The sequence below is a fragment of the Pelodiscus sinensis genome, unplaced genomic scaffold (assembly GCF_049634645.1).
Source record: "Pelodiscus sinensis isolate JC-2024 unplaced genomic scaffold, ASM4963464v1 ctg119, whole genome shotgun sequence".
Classification (NCBI taxonomy): Eukaryota; Metazoa; Chordata; order Testudines; family Trionychidae; genus Pelodiscus; species Pelodiscus sinensis.
Window position 1 is genome coordinate 200193 of NW_027466012.1, and position 23343 is coordinate 223535.

At 62.8% G+C, this 23343-nt stretch overlaps 1 protein-coding gene across 4 annotated transcripts in view; it reads left to right on the plus strand.

Annotated features, from left to right (window-relative positions):
- Positions 1 to 16113, plus strand: part of LOC142825942 (microtubule-actin cross-linking factor 1, isoforms 6/7-like) — a 186953-nt gene extending 170840 nt beyond the window's left edge. For all 4 annotated transcript variants that reach the window (XM_075918189.1, XM_075918188.1, XM_075918187.1 and 1 more), the window contains 4 exons: positions 4813 to 4887; positions 5101 to 5218; positions 10577 to 10734; positions 10855 to 16113. In XM_075918189.1, coding sequence (XP_075774304.1) covers positions 4813 to 4887; positions 5101 to 5218; positions 10577 to 10734; positions 10855 to 11097 — 594 coding nt within the window. In that variant the 3' untranslated portion in view covers positions 11098 to 16113. The remainder of the gene's footprint in view (positions 1 to 4812; positions 4888 to 5100; positions 5219 to 10576; positions 10735 to 10854) is intronic.
- Positions 16114 to 23343: the final 7230 nt, after the last annotated feature.

Here is a 23343-nt window from a genome sequence, read left to right on the forward strand (position 1 = left end):
GCCCCTCCAGCCCCCCCTTACACAGGGGAGAGGTGATAACCCATCCCCCACCTCCCCTCAGACACCCCAGTGTTCCCTGTGCCCCCCCAGCCGCCCTTACACAGGGGAGAGGTTATAACCCATCCCCCACCTCCCCTCAGACACCCCAGTGCTCCCTGTGCCCCCCAGCCCCCCTCACACAGGGGAGAGGTTATAACCCATCCCCCACCTCCCCTCAGACACCTCAGTGCTCCCTGTGCCCCCCAGCCCCCCCTTACACAGGGGAGAGGTTATAACCCATCCCCCACCTCCCCTCAGACACCCCAGTGCTCCCTGTGCCCCCCCAGCCACCCTTACACAGGGGAGAGGTGATAACCCATCCCCCACCTCCCCTCAGACACCCCAGTGCTCCCTGTGCCCCCCCAGCCTCCCTTACACAGGGGAGAGGTGATAACCCATCCCCCACCTCCCCTCAGACACCCCAGTGTTCCCTGTGCCCCCCAGCCCCCCTTACACAGGGGAGAGGTTATAACCCATCCCCCACCTCCCCTCACACACCCCAGTGCTCCCTGTGCCCCCCCAGCCTCCCTTACACAGGGGAGAGGTGATAACCCATCCCCCACCTCCCCTCAGACACCCCAGTGTTCCCTGTGCCCCCCAGCCCCCCTTACACAGGGGAGAGGTGATAACCCATCCCCCACCTCCCCTCACACACCCCAGTGCTCCCTGTGCCCCCCCAGCCTCCCTTACACAGGGGAGAGGTGATAACCCATCCCCCACCTCCCCTCACACACCCCAGTGTTCCCTGTGCCCCAGAAGTGAGTAGCTAAAATAAAGACAAAGATGGAGGGACCCCCAGAGCCCTCTTTATCCCCTTCCCCATGTGGAGGGAATCCCATTCTTTTCACTGGGCGCAGGTACCTCCCAAGATGGAGTTTGTCACATGAGCAATTCAGCTGAGCATAGAAACATAGAACACTAGACCTGGAAGAGACCTTGCGAGATCATCAAGTCCAGCCCCTGCCCTCACACGACACGGAGTAGGTAGTTGGAATTAGGATCTCTAATTCGAACTACCTACTCCATGCTGCATGTAGCTGTGGGCACGGAGTTCAGACTAAGGGGGATTTAAAAATGGCGGCGCCCGAGAACATGCAAATGAAGCCTGGGATATTTAAATCCCGGGATTCATTTGCAACTCCAATTGCCCTCATTTGCTTACCTAGCTCGAAAGAACAAACTAGTGTAGACATACCCTAATAGACATCTGTCCAACCTGCTCTTCAATATCTCCAGGGACGGAGATTCCACAACCTCCTTAGGCAATTTATTCCAGTGTCTGACCACCCTGACAGGCAGGAACTTTTTCCTAATGTCCAACCTGAACCTCCCTTGCTGCAGTTTAAGCCCATTGCTGCTTGTCCTGTCCTCAGAGGCCAAGGGGAACAAGTTTTCTCCCTCCTTGTAACACCCTTTTAGATACTTGAAAACCGCTCTCATGTCCCCTCTCAGTCTTCTCTTTTCTAAACTACACAAGCCCAGTTCTTTCAGCCTCCCCTCATAGGTCATGTTCTCTAGACCTTTCATCATTTTTGTTGCTCTTCTCTGGACCCTCTCCAGTTTCTCCACGTCTTTCTTGAAATGTGATGCCCAGAACTGGACACAAGACTCCAGCTGAGGCCTAACCAGTGCAGAGCAGAGCGGAAGAATGACTTCTCGTGTCTTGCTCACAACACTCCTGTTAATGCAGCCCAGAATCACATTTGCTTTTTTTGCAACAGTGTCACATTGCTGAGAAATATTCAGCTTGTGGTCCACTATAACCCCTAGATCCCTTTCTGCTGTACTGCTTCCTAGACAGTCACTTCCCATTCTGTGTGTGTGAAATGGATTGTTCCTTCCTAAGTGGAGCACTTTGCATTTGTCCTTATTAATCTTCATCCTGTTTACCTCAGACCCCTTCTCCAGTTTGTCCCGATCATTTTGAATTATGACCCTGTCCTCCAGAGCACTCGCAATCCTCCTGGCTTGGGATCATCTGCAAACTTAATAAGCATCCTCTCTATGCCTTCATCCAAACCGTCCCACAACAGACCCCTGTGGAACTTCTCTTGTTCTGTCCTTTCAGCATGTGAACCATTAATAACTGCACTCTGAGTACAGTTATCCAGCCAGTTATGCACCCACCTTATAGTAGCCCCGTCTACGTTGTATTTCCCTGGTTTATTGATAAGAAGATCATGCGAGACCGTATCAAACTCCTTACTAAAGTCTAGGTATACCACAGCTACTGCTTCTCCTTTATCCACAAGACTGTTATCCTGTCAAAGAAAGCAATCAGATTAGTATGACATGATTTGTTCTTTACTAGACCATGCTGGCTGTTACCTGTCACCTTATTTTCTTCCAGGTGTTTGCAGATGATTTCCTTAATTACTTGCTCCATTATCTTCCCTGACACAGAAGTTAAACTGACTGGTCTGTAGTTTCCTGGGTTGTTCTAATTCCCCTTTTTATAGGTGGCCTCATCCACCTCTTCTGCCTGGGTAGATGGCCTGTAGTAGACCCCGTAGCATGACATCATCCTTGTTTCTTTATCCCTTTTAATCTAATCCAGAGATTCTCAACAAATCTGTCTCCTACATCCAGCTCCATCTCAGTTCAAGTGTGTACATTTGTAATATATAAGGCAACACCACCTCTGTTTTTCCCCGCCTCTCCTTTGTGAGCAAGCTGAACCCTTTATACCAACATTCCTGTCGTGTGTATTATCCTACCATGTCTGTGTGAGACCAACTGTCATAGTTGTGTTTATTTATTAGCACTTCAAGTTCTTCCTGCCTGTTCCTCACGCTCCTTGCATTTTATACAGACATCTAAGGGTATGTCTACACTACCACCCTAGTTTGAACTCGGGTGGTAATGTAGGCAACCGGAGTTGCAAATGAAGCCCGGGATTTGAATTTTCCGGGCTTCATTTGCATCTCGCCAGGCGCCGCCATTTTTAAATGTCCGCTAGTGCGGACTCCATGCCCGTGGCTACACACGGCGCAGACTAGGTAGTTCAGACTAGGCTTCCTATTCCAAACTACCGTTACTCCTCGTGGAACGAAATGTACCGGTAGTTCGGAATAGGAAGCCTAGTCCGAACTACCTAGTTCATGCCGCATGTAGCTGTGGGCACGGAGTCCGAACTAGCGGACATTTAAAAATGGTGGCGCCTGGCGAGATGCAAATGAATCCCAGGAAATTCAAATCCCAGGCTTCATTTGCAACTCCGGTTGCCTACATTACCACCCGAGTTCAAACTAGGGTGGTAGTGTAGACATACCCTTAGATACTGATTTGATTTTGCCCCTCTCTCCTATTATAGCCTATGCTCCCTCCCTTTTCCAACCCGTCCAAGCGTGACTCCGGCTTTGTCTACACTACAGAGTTTTTCCGGGATACCTCTGCCGTGTTCAGGAGTGCGTCCGCTTTTTTGGATCAGTTTCTGAAAAAGCAGGCGTGTTCTTTCAGCAGCCCTGTATTCCTCATTTTGTGAGGAATAAGGGCTCTTCTGAAAGAGGAGGTTTTCCCCTCGTTTGGCCCCGTGTAGATGGCCAAATGTCGGAGAAGCCTCTTCCAAAAAAAGAATCGGAAAAAGAACTGAAGTGTAGACACAGCCTCCGCAGCCGCCCTGGCTCACATGCTGGCCTGAACATTCACAGCAACTGTGGATTCACACCACTCAAGGTGCATTGTCAATCAAGTGCTGCTAGTCACTGACTAGCCACCCTTCCACGTGTGGGGGGGGGGGGAGGGCAGGGAAGCCTGTTGCTGTCTCCCAGAAGCAAACCTGTGAAATACAAGTCCAGAGCCAACACTCATCACTTCACACACAGAAATGACACGTGCACACGAGCAAAGTAAACAACCATCTGCTTTCCATGGACACCTCACTTGGCCCACTTTGTGCAACATTTGGTGCAAACCTAGAACAGTGGTTGCAACAGTATTTTGTATGTTCACACCAGAATCCAATAACATCACAGGTTCAGATGAGGGGGCAGGGAGGGGCGACTCCAGACGTTAGAGTGGAAAAGAGCAGGCCCAGGTATGGAGGCAGGGCGGAGCGGGTCCAGGTGTGGGGTGCCCCAGCATGTGGGGGGGTCCCCGGCCCTGCACCCCCGTCCGCAGCCAGACAGGACTCTCGGGCGGCAGGTAGAACAGCAGGTTGATTGGTTCCCAGGGACACGCGCAGCGCGGGAGCGATGTTCCACAGGGACCCAGAGCAGGCAGCCTCATTCCTCTGGGGGAGAAGGGGGCCCGGGCCCTTCTACCGTTTTCCTGCCCTAAGCCCCTTCTCACCTCCTAGCCCGGAGGAGACTGACCCATCCCCCAGGCCCTACTGCCCAGCTGGTGTCAGCGCCACCTGCCCTTTGTCCTCCTGCTGTCCCCGGTCTCAGGACAGGACATGCCTCCCCAGTGAGTCACACCCAGCCCCCCCCATGCAACTAGTGCTGCAGTGCCCAGGGGAAACTGAGGCGCACGCACACACTGTAAATATAACAACAGAGTGAACACAGGACTGCAACAGTGGACAACACCCGCGCTGCGTCACACCGGGTGACAGCCACAGCCGACCTGCCCCGTCTGGCTGCTGGGCTGTGGGGGCTCTGGCATGGGCCGGCTAGAGCTGGCCTCTGCGAGGGCCCCTCCAGGGCTGGGCAGCTCGCGGGCCCCTGTAGGTGGGTGCTCCGGGGGGCGTGGGAGGGCAGATGCTGTCGCCAGGGCTCTCCAGGCTGCCAGCCAGGGCCTGCTGGCCCAGCCCTAACCCGTGTGCTGTTCCAGGTCAACCGGCAGGTGGCCCAATGCAACTGTGCCAAGCGCTTCCAGGTGGAGCAGATCAGCGCCAACCGGTACCGGGTAAGTGCCAGGCCCAGCCCCCGGCTCCCACCTGCCCTGGGTGAGCCGGGACGGCTGGACCCTGGCGTGGCTCTGCCGGCTCGGCCGCCTGGGCCCATGAGCATGGCCAGCCCTGTCCCCGAGCCCGGCCCCTCTGCCGGGAGCCCGCAGCGGCTCTGCCCTGCCGGCTGCAGGGTCCCGCGCCTCACCGGCTGCCCCATCTCTGCCCTGCAGTTCGGCGAGTCGCAGCAGCTGCGCATGGTGCGGATCCTGCGCAGCACCCTGATGGTGAGAGTGGGCGGGGGCTGGATCGCGCTCGACGAGTTCCTGGTGAAGAACGACCCCTGCAGAGGTAGGGGAGCAGGCCGGGTGGGCCGGCTCCCTAGCTCCAGGGAGCAGAGGGGCTGCGGAGTCCCTGGGCACAGAGAGCCCTGCTCAGCTGCCCGGAGCCTCCTCACTGGAGCCCTGCCCCCCAGGGAGACCCTCGCCTGCCCCAGGGCCCCTCGCCCGCCCCACGGCCCCACTGCCCCACTCCAGACCCTCGCCTGCCCCACGGCCCCACTGCCCCACTCCAGACCCTCGCCTGCCCCAGGGCCCCTCGCCCGCTCCACAGCCCCACTACCCCACTCCAGACCCTCGCCTGCCCCAGGGCCCCTCGCCTGCCCCACTGCCCCACTGCCCCACTCCAGACCCTCGCCTGCCCCAGGGCCCCTTGCCCGCCCCACGGCCCCACTGCCCCACTCCAGACCCTCGCCTGCCCCAGGGCCCCTCGCCCGCTCCACGGCCCCACTGCCCCACTCCAGACCCTCGCCTGCCCCAGGGCCCCTCGCCTGCCCCACGGCCCCACTGCCCCACTCCAGACCCTCGCCTGCCCCAGGGCCCCTCGCCCGCTCCACGGCCCCACTGCCCCACTCCAGACCCTCGCCTGCCCCAGGGCCCCTCGCCTGCCTCACGGCCCCACTGCCCCACTCCAGACCCTCGCCTGCCCCAGAGCCCCTCGCCTGCCCCACGGCCCCACTGCCCCACTCCAGACCCTCGCCCACCCCACTGCCCCACTCCAGACCCTCGCCCGCTCCACGGCCCCACTGCCCCACTCCAGACCCTCGCCTGCCCCAGGGCCCCTCGCCCGCCCCACTGCCCCACTGCCCCACTCCAGACCCTCGCCTGCCCCAGGGCCCCTCGCCCGCCCCACTGCCCCACTGCCCCACTCCAGACTCTCGCCCGCCCCACGGCCCCACTGCCCCACTCCAGACCCTCGCCTGCCCCAGGGCCCCTCGCCCGCCCCATGGCCCCACTGCCCCACTCCAGACCCTCGCCTGCCCCAGGGCCCCTCGCCCGCTCCACGGCCCCACTGCCCCACTCCAGACCCTCGCCTGCCCCAGGGCCCCTCGCCTGCCCCACGGCCCCACTGCCCCACTCCAGACCCTCGCCTGCCCCAGGGCCCCTCGCCTGCCCCACGGCCCCACTGCCCCACTCCAGACCCTCGCCTGCCCCAGGGCCCCTCGCCTGCCCCACAGCCCCACTACCCCACTCCAGACCCTCGCCCGCTCCACGGCCCCACTGCCCCACTCCAGACCCTCGCCCGCTCCACGGCCCCTCTGCCCCACTCCAGACCCTCGCCCGCTCCACGGCCCCTCTGCCCCACTCCAGACCCTCGCCCGCCCCACGGCCCCTCTGCCCCACTCCAGACCCTCACCTGCCCCAGGGCCTCTCGCCTGCCCCACTGCTAACCCACAGCTTGTCCTGCCCAGTCCCCAGGGGTATGTCTACACTAGAAAGTTAGTTCGAACTAACGGACGTTAGTTCGAACTAACTTTCCTATGCGCTACACTAGCGCTTCGCTAGTTCGAATTTGAATCGAACTAGCGGAGCGCTTAGTTCGAACTAGGTAAACCTCATTTTACGAGGACTAACGCCTAGTTCGAACTAGCTAGTTCGAACTAAGGGCTGTGTAGCCCTTTAGTTCGAACTAGTGGGAGGCTAGCCCTCCCCAGGTTTCCCTGGTGGCCACTCTGGCCAACACCAGGGAAACTCTATGCCCCCCTCCCGGCCCCGGACCCCTTAAAGGGGCACGGGCTGGCTACGGTGCCCGTGCCAGGTGCAAGCCTGCCAGCACCCAGCCAGCAGACCCTGCACCTGGCACGGCACAGAGCCACCCACCCGATGCCCCCCAGCCCACCCCCTCTTGCCGGGACCAGGCTGGCGGCTCCCGGGAGCTTGCCCTGGACCGCAAGAGGCGGGCACCTTCCTGGGCTAGTGCGGACATCGTGGACCTCGTCCACGATCTCCGCACTAGGCACAGGAAAGTGGCCGTCTAGGGCAGGAGAGCTGCCAGCCTGGCCACCCAGGAACAGGTGTGCATGAAAATCAAGGGGGTCCACTGAGACCCCCGACACTGAGCCCTGAGCTTACAATGGCCGTCCTGGGTCAGACCAAAGGTCCATCTAGCCCAGTAGCCTGTCTGCCGACAGCGGCCAACCCTAGGGACCCTGGAGGGGATGGACCGAAGACAATGACCAAGCCATTTGTCTCGTGCCATCCCTCTCCAGCCTTCCACAAACTTTGGGCAGGGACACCACTCCTACCCTCTGGCTAATAGGACTCCATGGACCCAACCTCCATGACTTGATCTCACTTCCCTTTCAACTCTGTTCTAGTTGTAGCCTTCACAGCCTCCTGCAGCAAGGAGTTCCACAGGTTAACTATTTGCTTTGTCAACAACAACAACTTTCTCTTACTAGTTTCAAGCCTGCTACCCAGTCCTTTCCTTTGGTGTCCTCTAGTCCTTCTTTATGGGAACTCATGAAGAACTTTTCTGAATGCACCCTCTCCACCCAACCCCTGCTTTTAGAGACCTCTATCCTGTCCCCCCTCCGTCTCCTCTTTTCTAAGCTGAACAGTCCCAGTCTCTGTAGCCTCTCTTCATCTGGGACCTGTTCCCAACCCCTGATCATGTTAGTTGCCCTCCCCTCTCCCAGCCTTTCTCTTCCCCTCTCCCACCTCCTTTTCCCAGTCTCCCCCAGTTTTTTTCAATAAAGACAGAGTCAATGTTGGAAGAAACGTTATCTTTATTTTGTACATCAATAAGAAGGGGGGCTAGGGAAGGGCAAGTGGAAGGAGGTGAGGGAGGAATGGGGTACGAGCCCCCGATGGGGAGGACTGGGCTGGCTCTGCGGGCTTCTGGGGGTGGAAGCTCTCCTGCAGCCCCCCAATTACTCCCTCTCCCCAGATGGCAGCCTGCGGCAAGTGCAGCCGGGCTGATGGCCGAGTGGTGTGATGTGCCCAGTGTGGGCACTCAGGGCACTCCAAGCCAGAACTTCTTTGCAAGCGGGGCACCCCTTAGAACTGTGTGTCCGGGGTGGGGGTCGGGACCCTTTAAGCGCAGCCCTCGGCTAGCCTGAGACAGCATCTCCATGCTCTAAGTCCTCCTTTTATGCCCTGCCGGCACTGCTTCCGGCCATCATTAAGCCCTGTTCAGAGTCCACTCAATGTGGACTTACTAGTTCGAACTAGCAAAACGCTAGTTCGAACTAGTTTTTAGTTCTAGATGCGTTAGTTCGAACTAGCTTAGTTCGAATTAACTAATTCGAACTAAGTTAGTTCGAACTAGCGCTGTAGTGTAGACGTACCCCAGCCTAGCAGACCTGCTTGCAGGACTGAACCCCCAGGGAGCAGCAGGGGAGGGGGCTGGCTGAGCAGCTGCCTGCCCTTTGCTGTGCCAGCCTGCAGGGGTCGCCCCAGCTGCAGGATGGGAAGGGAGCGAGTGGGGGGCAGATACCTCAGGGGGCTGACGAACCCCAGCTGCCCCTCCACAAACTCACATGGCATCTGTAGCCAAACTAGCAACCAAGCCAAGGAGCTCTAGTGCCCCCGCCTCTGCTCTAACCACTAGGCTCCACGCCCTTCCCTGGCACAGAACCCAGGACTCCTGGCTCCCAGCTCCCCTTTCATCCAGCTCTAACCATTAGCCATCACTTCCTAACCCAATCTGTGGCACAGAACCCAGGACTCCTGGCTCCCAGCTCCCCTTTCATCCAGCTCTAACCATTAGCCATCACTTCCTAACCCAATCTGTGGCACAGAACCCAGGACTCCTGGCTCCCAGCTCCCCTTTCATCCAGCTCTAACCATTAGCCATCACTTCCTAACCCAATCTGTGGCACAGAACCCAGGACTCCTAGTTCCCCCGCTCCATATGCCCTCTACTCTAACCACTAGGCCCCACTTCCTATCCTAGGCACAGAACTCAGGAATCCCCCTGCTCCAACCACTCCCCCCCCAGGCACAGAGCCCAGGAGCCCTGGCTCCCAGCCCCTCCTGTATTCCCTCTGCTCCAACCACTACACCCCACTCCCCCCCCCAGGCACAGAGCCCAGGATCCCTGGCTCCCAGCCCCTCCTGTATTCCCTCTGCTCCAACCACTACACCCCACTCCCTTCCCAGGCACAGAGCCCAGGAGCCCTGGCTCCCAGACCCTCCTGTATTCCCTCTGCTCTAACCACTACACCCCACTGCCCCCCCCCCCCAGGCACAGAGCCCAGGAGCCCTGGCTCCCAGCCCCTCCTGTATTCCCTCTGCTCTAACCACTACACCCCACTCCTCCCCCAGGCACAGAGCCCAGGAGCCCTGGCTCCCAGCCCCTCCTGTATTCCCTCTGCTCCAACCACTACACCCCACTCCCTTCCCAGGCACAGAGCCCAGGAGCCCTGGCTCCCAGCCCCGCCTGTATTCCCTCTGCTCTAACCACTACACCCCACTCCTCCCCCAGGCACAGAGCCCAGGAGCCCTGGCTCCCAGCCCCTCCTGTATTCCCTCTGCTCTAACCACTACACCCCACTCCCCCCCCCCCCCAGGCACAGAGCCCAGAAGCCCTGGCTCCCAGCCCCTCCTGTATTCCCTCTGCTCCAACCACTACACCCCACTCCCCCCCAGGCACAGAGCCCAGGATCCCTGGCTCCCAGCCCCGCCTGTATTCCCTCTGCTCTAACCACTACACCCCACTCCCCCCAGGCACAGAGTCCAGGAGCCCTGGCTCCCAGCCCCGCCTGTATTCCCTCTGCTCCAACCACTACACCCCACTCCCCCCCAGGCACAGAGCCCAGGATCCCTGGCTCCCAGCCCCTCCTGTATTCCCTCTGCTCTAACCACTACACCCCACTCCTCCCCCAGGCACAGAGCCCAGGAGCCCTGGCTCCCAGCCCCTCCTGCATTCCCTCTGCTCTAACCACTACACCCCACTGCCCCCCCCCCAGGCACAGAGCCCAGGATCCCTGGCTCCCAGCCCCTCCTGTATTCCCTCTGCTCTAACCACTACACCCCACTCTCCCCCAGGCACAGAGCCCAGGAGCCCTGGCTCCCAGCCCCGCCTGTATTCCCTCTGCTCTAACCACTACACCCCACTCCCCCCCAGGCACCGAGCCCAGGAGCCCTGGCTCCCAGCCCCGCCTGTATTCCCTCTGCTCTAACCACTACACCCCACTCCCCCCAGGCACAGAGCCCAGGATCCCTGGCTCCCAGCCCCGCATTCTACCCCCTCGACCTTGCTGGCTCGTGAACGCTGCAGCCCAAATCTAGGCGAGCTGGCTGCCAGAAATGATCTGCGCGGCTGTTGCTGCCCAGAGCTAGCCCGGGGGAGGCCTGCAGGCCCCTGCCCATGGGCTCCAGGCGGCCGGCCTGCCTGCCTGCTGCTCACCTCTTGTCTCCCGAGCAGTGAAGGGACGCACCAACGTGAAGATCAATGAGAAATACCTGTCGCCAGACGCCTGCGGGGCCAGCAGCCTGTCCAAAGGGCTGTCTCCCAGCCGCTCCAACTCCAGCCTCAGCCTCTACAGCAGCGCCTCGGCCCCCAGCAGCCCACTGGCCAGGAAGGTAGGCACCTCTGGGGGCAGGGGGACCCACGGCAGCCTGTGCCCAGGGTACCCCCGGCCCAGGCCTGCAGCGGGTCCCTCCCTGCCGACATGGGGAGCAACCACCTGTCTCTGCCCCCAGGCTGTCCTGCGGCGGACGCGCTCCGGAGACCGGTGCCCCCGGCCCCGCAGCTCCCTCCTGGCGGACGGGGCTGAGCCGAGCTTCTCTGCGCGCCCCAGGGAGAGCCCAGAACCGGACGCCTGCAGCCTGGCCCAGGAGAACTTCCTGGGAGACCAGGCGTCCCAGCCCGCGGCCAGCGCTGCTCGTGGGTCAGGCCTTCTCTCTGCCTTGCCTCCAGAGACCCTCGAAGACCCCCCTGCCTGAGAGCTGCAGACCGCCTGCCTGCCCCCGGACTGGCAAGCGCCTGCCCCGCTCAGGTGTGCTCGCCCCAGGGCCATGGGCTGGAGAGGATGGAAGAACCAGGCCAGACCCTGCAGCAGAGAGCTGTGTGTGTGTCCCTGCGCGTGTACCTGGAGGGGTGTGCATGTCCCTGCGCGTGTACCTGGGGGGTGTGTGTGTGTCCCTGCGCGTGTACCTGGAGGGGTGTGCATGTCCCTGCGCGTGTACCTGGGGGGTGTGTGTGTGTCCCTGCGCGTGTACCTGGAGGGGTGTGCATGTCCCTGAGCGTGAACCTGGGGGGTGTGCATGTCCCTGCGCGTGTACCTGGGGGGTGTGTGTGTGTCCCTGCGCGTGTACCTGGGGGGGGGGTGTGTGTCCCTGCGCGTGTACCTGGAGGGGTGTGCATGTCCCTGCGCGTGTACCTGGAGGGGTGTGCATGTCCCTGAGCGTGAACCTGGGGGGGGGGTGTCCCTGCGCGTGTACCTGGAGGAGTGTGCATGTCCCTGAGCGTGAACCTGGGGGGGGGTGTCCCTGCGCGTGTACCTGGAGGGGTGTGCATGTCCCTGCGCGTGTACCTGGAGGAGTGTGCATGTCCCTGCGCGTGTACCTGGGGGGTGTGCGTGTCCCTGCGCGTGTACCTGGGGGGTGTGTGTGTGTCCCTGCGCGTGTACCTGGAGGGGTGTGCATGTCCCTGAGCGTGAACCTGGGGGGTGTGCATGTCCCTGCGCGTGTACCTGGGGGGTGTGTGTGTGTCCCTGCGCGTGTACCTGGAGGAGTGTGCATGTCCCTGAGCGTGTACCTGGGGGGTGTGCATGTCCCTGCGCGTGTACCTGGGGGGGGGTGTGTGTGTCCCTGCGCGTGTACCTGGAGGGGTGTGCATGTCCCTGAGCGTGTACCTGGGGGGGGGGTGTCCCTGCGCGTGTACCTGGAGGGGTGTGCATGTCCCTGAGCGTGTACCTGGGGGGGGGGGGTGTGTCCCTGCGCGTGTACCTGGAGGGGTGTGCATGTCCCTGAGCATGTCCCTGGAGGGGTGTGTGTGTCCCTGCGTGTGTACCTGGAGGGGTGTGCATGTCCCTGAGCGTGTACCTGGAGGGGTGTGTGTGTGTCCCTGCGTGTGTACCTAGAGGGGTGTGCATGTCCCTGAGCGTGTACCTGGGGGGGGGTGTCCCTGCGCGTGTACCTGGAGGGGTGTGCATGTCCCTGAGCGTGTACCTGGAGGGGTGTGTGTGTGTCCCTGCGTGTGTACCTGGAGGGGTGTGCATGTCCCTGTGCGTGTACCTGGAGGGGTGTGCGTGTCCCTGCGCGTGTACCTGGAGGGGTGTGCGTGTGTACCTGCGTGTGTACCTGGAGGTGTGTGCATGTCCCTGCATGTGTACCTCAATGGGCGTGTGTGTGTACCTGGAGAGGCAAGTGTGTCCCTGCATGTGTACCTGGAGGGGCGTGTGTGTACCTGCGTGTGTACCTCAATGGGTGCGTGTTTGTACCTGCATGTGTACCTGGTGGACATGCGTGTCCCTGCGTGTGTACCTCAACTGGCGTGTGTGTGTACCTTCATGTGTACCTGGAGGGGCATGCATGTCCCTGCCTGTGTACCTGGAGGGGCGTGCATGTTCCTGCGTGTGTACCTGGAGGAGTGTGTGTGTTCTTGTGTGTGTACCTCGAGGGGGGGGGTGTCCCTGCATGTGTACCTTTGGGAGGGTAACTGCACATGTACCGCAGGGGGGTTACCTGCGTGTGTACTTCAAGGTGTGTGTGTCCTTGAGGATGTACCTGCATGTGTACCTTGAGATGTTTGTGTCCCTGTGGGTGTATCTCAGGTGTGTGTGTGTCCCTGTGTGCACCTTGGGGGTTATCTGTATGTGTACGGTGACGCCGAGTCGGGGTTCCCCCAAATCCTGCAGCGAGAACAGACTCCGCCAGCCGGTAGAACGGGGGTTACTGCCTCTCCAGGACACAGCCCAGCACAGACGGGACGAGGGTACAGAGGCAGGGCCAGGAGCCTCAGCCCCCTCGGGGTGGGTCCATCGCCCCCTAGACCTCCAGCCCTGTTTAGGCTGAGTCCTTCATGTTCCCCAGCCAGCAACTCGAAGCCTCCGCCCAGGAATCCCGTTATCTCCTCCGGCTGGGCCCAGGTGTCCGGGCCAATCCACACGTGGGTGAGTCAGGGTATGTCTACACTACCCTCCTAATTCCGAAATAGGAGGGTAATGTAGTCATACCGCAATTCCTCATTCCACGAGGAGTACAGCTAGTTCGGATTAGAAGCCTAATCCGAACTAGCTACTCCGTGCCGCGTGTAGCCGCGCAGCACGGGGTTCGAACTGCCGGCATTTAAAAATGGCGCCGGCCGGCTTTATGCAAATGAAGCCCGGGAAATTCAAATCCCGGGCTTCATTTGCAATTGCGGTATGCCTACATTACCCTCCTATTTCGAATTAGGAGGGTAGTGTAGACATACCCTCAGTGGGAAGCACAGCCCAGTGCAGGGGGACCCCGGGTCGCAGAGCAGACCCCCCCCGCTCCGCCGCTTGTACCTCTGGGGGGGTGTCCCGCAGTGTGTACGTTGGGTGGATGTGCATTTGTCTGCGTGAGCACCATAGGTGGGGATGTCTTTGTGTGTAGCTCAGGGAGCTGCACCTGGATCACAGACTTGTGTGTGTGTGTGTGTGTGTGTCGCTGCATGTGTACCTCGGGTGTGCATGTGCCTGGGTGTGTACCTGGGTGGGTCTGTGTGTACCTGTTTGCATACATTAGGGGGGTGCACGTGCCTGTGTATGTACTTCAGGGAGGAGGTGTATCCTGTGTGTACCTCAGCGTGTGTGTGTGTACCTCTCTGTGTACCTCAGCGTGTGTGTGTACCTCTGCGTGTACCTCAGCGTGTGTGTACCTCAGAGTGTGCGTGTGTACCTCTGCGTGTACCTCAGCGTGTGTGTACCTCAGCGTGTGCGTGTGTACCTCAGCGTGTACCTCAGCGTGTGTGTACCTCAGCGTGTGCGTGTGTACCTCAGCGTGTACCTCAGCGTGTGTGTACCTGCATGTGTACCTTGGGGGAAGGTGCATGTACACATGCTCTGCTGCAGGCTCTGTCCATCCCCCACTTGTCCCGCACAAAGGGCTCTGCTGTGTCCATATGTCCGTCTGCTGGGCCTGGCGCCAGGAGCTATGCAAACCTCCCTGTGGACACCCCAGACTGTGCCCCGTGCGGGCAGTTGGGAACCACCCCGGCGCTGCAGGAGATGACTCAGGGTGATGACAGAGGCACCCCCAGCCCCCTGCACCAGGAGCTAGCCTGGGCCCCCACCCGGCCCTGAAGTGTCTGAGCTCAGCAGCCATAGCTTGGGTGCAAGGGTGTCATGGGGTGTGGGGGAGACGCCGGGCCCTGCCCCCCACTGGCAGCCAGGCGGGACTCTCAGGCGGCAGGTAGAAGAGAAGGTCTGTGGGTCCCAGGGACACGGCGTAGCCCAGACTTGTGACAGGAACCAGGAGCTGCCAGCCCGGCCCGTCTGGGGAATGAGGGGCCCAGAGCCAGGGCCCTGCCCCCTCGCTGCCCCCCAAGCCAGCTCGGCTTCCCTCTCCCTGAGCCAGATGAAAACTGACTCCCACTCCCAGCCCCCAGGCAGCCCCGCCCCCTCCTTTGTCCTGCTTCCCCGCCCCAGGTGTAATCTGCTGTCACCTGGGCCTCAGGCCTGTGAGCGGCTGAACATACCCCCCAGCAAGTCACACCCAGCCCCCCTCATGCAGATAGTGCTGCAGTGCCCAGGGAAACTGAGGCGCAGGAGAGCACACACACACACACACACACACACACACTGTTACTCCAGAACAGTGGAGGGGACACACACACACACACACACACACACACACACACACACACCCTGTTACTCCAGAACAGCGGAGGGGACACACACACACACACACACACACACACACACAGTTACTCCAGAACAGCGGAGGGGACACACACACGCACGCGCGCACACACACGCACACTGTTACTCCAGAACAGCGGAGGGGACACACACACGCACACACACACACACCCCTGTTACTCCAGAACAGCAGAGGACACACACACACACACACACAGTTACTCCAGAACAGCGGAGGGGACACACACACACACACACACACACACACACACACACACAGTTACTCCAGAACAGCGGAGGGGACACACACACACACACACACCGTTACTCCAGAACAGCGGAGGGGACACACGCACACACACACACACACACACACACACACACACACAGTTACTCCAGAACAGCGGAGGGGACACACACACACACACACACCGTTACTCCAGAACAGCGGAGGGGACACACACACACACACACACACACACACACACACACACACACACACACACACACACACACACACACACACACACACACACACACACACACACACACACACACACACACACACACACACACACCGTTACTCCAGAACAGCGGAGGCCAGTAGAACCACATAGAAGGCAACAAAGCAAACGGAGCGAATCCCTGGACTGCAGGAGCCAGCGCTGAACCCCCTGCGTCAGGAAGGACCAACCCGTGTCACCGGTGTCCCTGCTGGGAGCCCCCCCCAGCCTGCGCTCCTGCCCTGGCCCCCCCAGTACCCCCTGCTGGGAGCCCCCCCAGCCTGCGCTCCTGCCCTGGCCCCCCTGCTGGGTGCCCCCCCGTCCAGCGTCCCACCCTCCCCTAGTGCCCCTGCCAGGAGGCTGGCCCTGGGTTCCTACCCTACTGAAGCTGCGGTGTGGCCCCCCGGTAGCAGTCCCGGCTCCTGCGGCGGGGTCTGCCCCCCAGAACTGCAGCCTGGGCTCTGGTCAGACATGGGGCAGGTGCAGGCAGAGGGGCCCGTTCCTGGTGCTAAACCCCCTTGGGCCCCCGGCCCGCAGCAGGGCCCCGCCCGCCTCCCCGGCGCCAGCCCCGGCCACGCGCCGCCTGCGGAGCCGCTGCCAGAGACAATAAAGCGCAGAGTTTCCAAGCGGCCCGCGCGCCCGAGTCTTCCCCGCGCCCCCAGCTGCCCGAGCCGGGCCAGGGCGTGTCCAGCGAGCCCCCGGGCTGGCACCGCGCACGGCGGGGCAGCGCGCCCCGGCCCGGCTGCTCCGCTCACACGGGCGCTGCCCGCAGGCTGCCGGGCAGGGCAGGGACAGGCGCACGCAGGAGCGGGCTGGTGCCGACGCGCTCGGCGGCTCTTGCTCACCCTGTTGCCAAGGCAAACATTGCTGAGAGTCCCGCCAGCAGGGGAAAGGGCAGGGCTGCACCTCGGCTCCCACGCCAGCCCCCGCTCAGCCGCAGCTCCCAGCCAATCCCTGCCCCGCCGCGTCTGCCCAGCCCCCAGGCAGCCCGGAGCAGTGACTCCCTGGGGCCCGGAGCAGTGACTCCCTGGGGCCTGGAGCTGCCCAGAGCAATGACTCCCTGAGGCCCGGAGCAGTGACTCCCTGGGGCCCGGAGCAGTGACTCCCTGGGGCCTGGAGCTGCCCAGAGCAGTGACTCCCTGAGGCCCGGAGCAGTGACTCCCTGGGGCCCGGAGCAGTGACTCCCTGGGGCCCGGAGCAGTGACTCCCTGAGGCCCGGAGCAGTGACTCCCTGGGGCCTGGAGCTGCCCAGAGCAGTGACTCCCTGAGGCCCGGAGCAGTGACTCCCTGGGGCCTGGAGCTGCCCAGAGCAGTGACTCCCTGAGGCCCGGAGCAGTGACTCCCTGGGGCCTGGAGCAGTGACTCCCTGGGGCCTGGAGCTGCCCAGAGCAGTGACTCCCTGAGGCCCGGAGTAGTGACTCCCTGGGGCCCGGAGCAGTGACTCCCTGGGGCCTGGAGCTGCCCAGAGCAGTGACTCCCTGAGGCCCGGAGTAGTGACTCCCTGGGGCCCGGAGCAGTGACTCCCTGAGGCCCGGAGCAGTGACTCCCTGGGGCCTGGAGCTGCCCAGAGCAGTGACTCCCTGAGGCCCGGAGCAGTGACTCCCTGGGGCCTGGAGCTGCCCAGAGCAGTGACTCCCTGGGGCCTGGAGCAGTGACTCCCTGGGGCCTGGAGCTGCCCAGAGCAGTGACTCCCTGAGGCCCGGAGCAGTGACTCCCTGGGGCCCGGAGCAGTGACTCCCTGGGGCCTGGAGTTGCCCAGAGCAGTGACTCCCTGAGGCCCGGAGTAGTGACTCCCTGGGGCCCGGAGCAGTGACTCCCTGGGGCCCGGAGCTGCCCAGAGCAGTGACTCCCTGGGGTCCGGAGCTGCCCGGAGCAGTGACTCCCTGGGGCCCGGAGCAGTGACTCTCTGGGGCCCGGAGCTGCCCAGAGCAGTGACTCCCTGGGGCCCGGAGCAGTGACTCCCTGGGGCCCGGAGCTGCCCAGAGCAGTGACTCCCTGGGGTCCAGAGCTGCCCGGAGCAGTGACTCCCTGGGGCCCGGAGCTGCCCGGAGCAATGACTCCCTGGGGCCTGGAGCAGTGATTCCCTGGGGCCCGGAGCTGCCCGGAGCAGTGACTCCCTGAGGCCTGGAGCAGTGACTCCCTGGGGCCCGGAGCTGCCCAGAGCAGTGACTCCTTAGGGCCCGGAGCAGTGACTCCCTGGGGTCCGGAGCTGCCCGGAGCAGTGACTCCCTGGGGTCCGGAGCAGTGACTCCCTGGGGCCCGGAGCAGTGACTCCCTGGGGCCTGGAGCAGTGACTCCCTGGGGCCCGGAGCTGCCCACAGCAGTGACTCCCTGGGGCCCGGAGCTGCCCGGAGCAGTGACTCCCTGGGGCCTGGTGCAGTGACTCCATGGGGCCCGGAGCTGCCCGGAGCAGTGACTCCCTAAGGCCCGGAGCAGTGACTCCCTGGGGCCCGGAGCTGCCCGGAGCAGTGACTCCCTGGGGCCTGGTGCAGTGACTCCCTGGGGCCCAGAGCTGCCCGGAGCAGTGACTCCCTAAGGCCCGGAGCAGTGACTCCTTAGGGCCCAGAGCAGTGACTCCCTGGGGTCCGGAGCTGCCCGGAGCAGTGACTCCCTGGGGCCCGGACCTGCCCAGAGCAGTGACTCCCTGAGGCCTGGAGCAGTGACTCCCTGGGGCCTGGAGCAGTGACTCCCTGGGGCCTGGAGCTGCCCGGAGCAGGGACTCCCTGGGGCCTGGAGCTGCCCAGAGCAGTGACTCCCTGGGGCCCGGAGCTGCCCGGAGCAGTGACTCCCTGGGGCCCGGAGCAGTGACTCCCTGGGGCCCGGAGCAGAGAATCCCTGGGGCCTGGAGCTGCCCAGAGCAGTGACTCCCTGGGGCCCGGAGCAGTGACTCCCTGGGGCCCGGAGCAGTGACTCCCTGGGGCCCGGAGCTGCCCGGAGCAGTGACTCCCTGGGGCCCGGAGCAGTGACTCCCTGGGGCCTGGAGCAGTGACTCCCTGGGGCCCGGAGCTGCCCAGAGCAATGACTCCCTGGGGCCTGGTGCAGTGACTCCATGGGGCCCGGACCTGCCCAGAGCAGTAACTCCCTGGGGCCCAGAGCTGCCCGGAGCAGTGACTCCCTGGGGCCCGGAGCAGTGACTCCCTAAGGCCCGGAGCAGTGACTCCTTAGGGCCCGGAGCAGTGACTCCTTAGGGCCCGGAGCAGTGACTCCCTGGGGTCCGGAGCTGCCCGGAGCAGTGACTCCCTGGGGCCCGGAGCTGCCCAGAGCAGTGACTCCCTGAGGCCTGGAGCAATGACTCCCTGGAGCCTGGAGCTGCCCGGAGCAGTGACTCCCTGGGGCCTGGAGCTGCCCAGAGCAGTGACTCCCTGAGGCCTGGAGCAGTGACTCCCTGGGGCCCGGAGCTGCCCAGAGCAGTGACTCCTTAGGGCCCGGAGCAATGACTCCCTGGGGTCCGGAGCTGCCCGGAGCAGTGACTCCCTGGGGCCTGGAGCTGCCCAGAGCAGTGACTCCCTGAGGCCTGGAGCAGTGACTCCCTGGGGCCCGGAGCTGCCCAGAGCAGTGACTCCTTAGGGCCCGGAGCAATGACTCCCTGGGGTCCGGAGCTGCCCGGAGCAGTGACTCCCTGGGGCCCGGAGCTGCCCAGAGCAGTGACTCCCTAGGGCCCGGAGCAGTGACTCCCTGGGGCCCGGAGCTGCCCAGAGCAGTGACTCCCTGGGGCCCGGAGCAGTGACTCCCTGGGGCCTGGAGCTGCCCAGAGCAGTGACTCCCTAGGGCCCAGAGCAGTGACTCCCTGGGGTCCGGAGCTGCCCGGAGCAGTGACTCCCTGGGGCCCGGAGCTGCCCAGAGCAGTGACTCCCTGGGGCCCGGAGCAGTGACTCCCTGGGGCCCGGAGCTGCCCAGAGCAGTGACTCCCTGGGGCCCGGAGCAGTGACTCCCTGGGGCCTGGAGCTGCCCAGAGCAGTGACTCCCTAGGGCCCAGAGCAGTGACTCCCTAGGGCCCGGAGCAGTGACTCCCTGCGGTCCGGAGCTGCCCGGAGCAGTGACTCCCTGGGGCCCGGAGCTGCCAAGAGCAGTGACTCCCTGAGGCCTGGAGCAGTGACTCCCTGGGGCCCGGAGCTGCCCGGAGCAGTGACTCCCTGGGGCCCGGAGCAGTGACTCCATGGGGCCCGGAGCTGCCTGGAGCAGTGACTCCCTGGGGCCCGGAGCAGTGACTCCCTGGGGCCCAGGGCTGCCTGGAGCAGTGACTCCCTGGGGCTCAGAGCAGTGACTCCCTGGGGCCTGGAGCTGCCCGGAGCAGTGACTCCCTGGGGCTTGGAGCTGCCCGGAGCAGTGTCTCCCTGGGGCCCGGAGCAGTGATTCCCTGGGGTCCGGAGCAGTGACTCCCTGGGGCCCGGGGCTGCCCGGAGCAGTGACTCCCTGGGGTCCGGAGCTCGCCGGAACAGTGACTCCCTGGGGCTCGGGGCTGCCCAGAGCAGTGACTCCCTGGGGCCCGGAGCTGCCCAGAGCAGTGACTCCCTAGGGCCCGGAGCAGTGACTCCCTGGGGCCCGGAGCAGTGACTCCCTGGGGTCCGGAGCTGCCCAGAGCAGTGACTCCCTAGGGCCCAGAGCAGTGACTCCCTGGGATCCGGGGCTGCCCAGAGCAGTGACTCCCTGGGGCCTGGAGCAGTGACTCCCTGAGGCCCGGAGCTGCCCAGAGGAGTGACTCCTTAGGGCCTAGAGCTGTGACTCCCTGGGGCCCAGAGCAGTGACTCCCTGGGATCCGGAGCAGTGACTCCCTGGGGCCTAGAGCAGTGACTCCCTGGGATCCGGGGCTGCCCAGAGCAGTGACTCCCTAGGGCCTGGAGCAGTGACTCCCTGGGGCCTGGAGCAGTGACTCCCTGAGGCCCGGAGCTGCCCAGAGCAGTGACTCCTTAGGGCCTAGAGCAGTGACTCCCTGGGGCCCAGAGCAGTGACTCCCTGGGATCCGGAGCAGTGACTCCCTGGGGCCTAGAGCAGTGACTCCCTAGGGCCCGGAGCAGTGACTCCCTGGGGCCCAGAGCAGTGACTCCCTAGGGGCCTGGAGCAGTGACTCCCTGGGGCCCAGAGCAGTGACTCCCTAGGGGCCCGGAGCAGTGACTCCCTGGGGCCCAGAGCAGTGACTCCCTTGGGTCTGGGGCTGCCCGGAGCAGTGACTCCCTGGGGCCCGGAGCAGTGACTCCCTAGGGCCCGGAGCAGTGACTCCCTGGGGCCCGGAGCAGTGACTCCCTGGGGCCCGGAGCAGTGACTCCCTGGGGTCTGGGGCTGCCCGGAGCAGTGACTCCCTAGGGCCCGGAGCAGTGACTCCCTGGGGCCCAGATCAGTGACTCCCTGGGGTCTGGGGCTGCCCGGAGCAGTGACTCCCTGGGGCCCGGAGCAGTGACTCCCTGGGGCCCGGAGCAGTGACTCCCTGGGGTCTGGGGCTGCCCGGAGCAGTGACTCCCTAGGGCCCGGAGCAGTGACTCCCTGGGGCCCAGATCAGTGACTCCCTTGGGTCTGGGGCTGCCCGGAGCAGTGACTCCCTGGGGCCCGGAGCAGTGACTCCCTGGGGCCCGGAGCAGTGACTCCCTGGGGCCCGGGGCTGCCCCAGGCAGCAGGGATGCTCACAGAGATAGCTGCATTGTTGGAACATTCCTCACCCTGCAGTGATCCCTGCTGCCGGGCGTGTTCCTGTTTGCACAGCCGCCGCGGGCGTGGTGGGACAGGCAGCCGCAGCCCTCCAGGGCAGGAGCTGGCACACACCCCCTCCCTGCTGGGAAGAAGCCCGGGCCCAGCTCTATGCCCTGCAAGTCCCACGGGGCAGCTCCCAGGCCGATGCAGGGCACCGCAGCCGGGCAGGCTTGGCAGGTTCCGGAACCGGCTCGTAGGCCTCTGTCTGTGCTCATGAGCCTTCCCCAGGGCGGCTGCCACGGCGGGGCTGGGGCGGGGACAGAGAGGAATCCGCGCCCTGTGTCACTGCTGCACAATGGGGGTGGGGGAGCCTGTCGTCCCACAGCCAAGTCCCGGGCAGCGAGAGGCGCCCAAGCTCACCCTGCCCAGCTCCGTCATCCCTGGGGATTAAACCCAACGTGTACGTGGGGGGACTGACCCCTGCAGTGGCGGCTGAGGCAGGAGCTGATAGGAACATGAGCCATAAACCAAAGGGGGACCCCCTCAGCCCTTCAGAGGACTCTTCCATGCCACCCTCCCCCCGCCAGCACCACACTGAGGCTGGGCTGGAGCTGCACCCCGGAAATTCGTCCTCCTTTGCTCTGGTGCCAGTGTGGTCCTTCCGCCCTTGGCAGCCTGCCAGGTCCCTGCCCCCCAACCTGCCTTTGGGGCGAGGGCAGTGAGCACGAACACTGCAGGCAACTTTGTGGGGAAAACATCCAGTGTCTGCTGCAAAACTCCCCTCCCCCGCTTTATTATCAACAAGGTCCCATGTGGACTCTGCTGTTTGTTTCGTTTTTACAGAGCTGGCTTCTGCTACCATCCCATAACACCTGCCCTGATAGCTCTGTTCAGTGTGCTGTGATCTCTGCTGCCCCGCAGGCCTGCGCCCCCCCCCCTTCCCCTTTCAGAGCTCCCAGAAGTATCTGACGGTTGAGGGACCTGCTCCCTTAGGGGAACAAAGAAAAAATAATTGGGCTGGTCTAACATTTCTTGTCATGTGGACGTTAGAAATTGTACACAATGGATAAGGGAAGCTAAGGGCACAAGAAGAGGTCTATGGCCAGCAGAATTAAGGACAGTTAGAAGGATTTTTTAAAATATATTAGGAACAAAAGGAACCCTGACCATAATATTGGTCCATTACTAGCTGGAAATAGTAGAATTATTGATAATCATGCACAAATAAAGGCGTGTTCGATACCAATGTCCATTCTGCACGTGGGGGGAAATGGTGCAGTCTCCTCCCGGAGCAGTGATAACCACATTCTACTCCACGAGCATCTCTGTGGGTGAGTGCCAGCCCCAGACAACGTGCACCCAATCCTGTAAATGAGCTGGCGCAGGCTTTGCCGATTTTCAGTGCGTCTTGGGGTCCCAAGAAGCACCCGGCAGACTGGGAGAAAGTGAAGTATGACAGGTGACTAGGCCTATCTGGGTGGCCGCAGGCCTGGCCGCCTGACATGGCTCCCACCCCAGGTAGCGGAGAGGCTGACGTGGGACCGCAGGGCGGGTAATGTGATGAGCGCCATGCCACATGGGTTCCTGGGTGCAGAGCCCTTTGCACTGACGCTGCCCGTTTGGGGCAGAGACGACATGCGGCTGACGCTGGTCACAGTGCTGATGTGATATTTAGGCTTCTCAGGGGACAGACTTGGGCCCACGCGGCATTGCATGGCCCCCCTGACATGGAGGGAGCCCTGGCCGAGAGATGGGGTCAGACTGTAACCGGACGTGGGGAATTGTCAGAGACAGTCTTCAGCCTCCAAGCGCCGGGGTCTGTCCCTGACCTTGAACCCCCAGCCGCAGCCAGATGGGACACCCAGGCAGCAGGTAGAGTAGAAGGTTTATTGGTTCCCCCAGACACAGTGGAGCACAGGATCCATGCTAGCACAGGCACCCAGAGCAGCCTGGATTATTCCTCTGGGGGGCATGGGCCCTTCCCCCCTTTCCTGTGCTAGGCCCCTTCTCTCCAAACCCCGCCAGGACTGACCCTTAAGCCCCCTCTGCCCCTTCGTCCCCTCCCCCAGACCCAGGGTGTTATCTGCTGTCCCCTGGGCCTAGGACTGGGAGGCTGCACATCCCTCCCCAGTGAGTCCTGCCCAGCTGCCCCCTCCTCCTCCAGACAGTACTGCAGGGCCCAGGGAAACTGAGGCACATACCCCCACACAGCATCCATACAGCAGAATCACAAACGC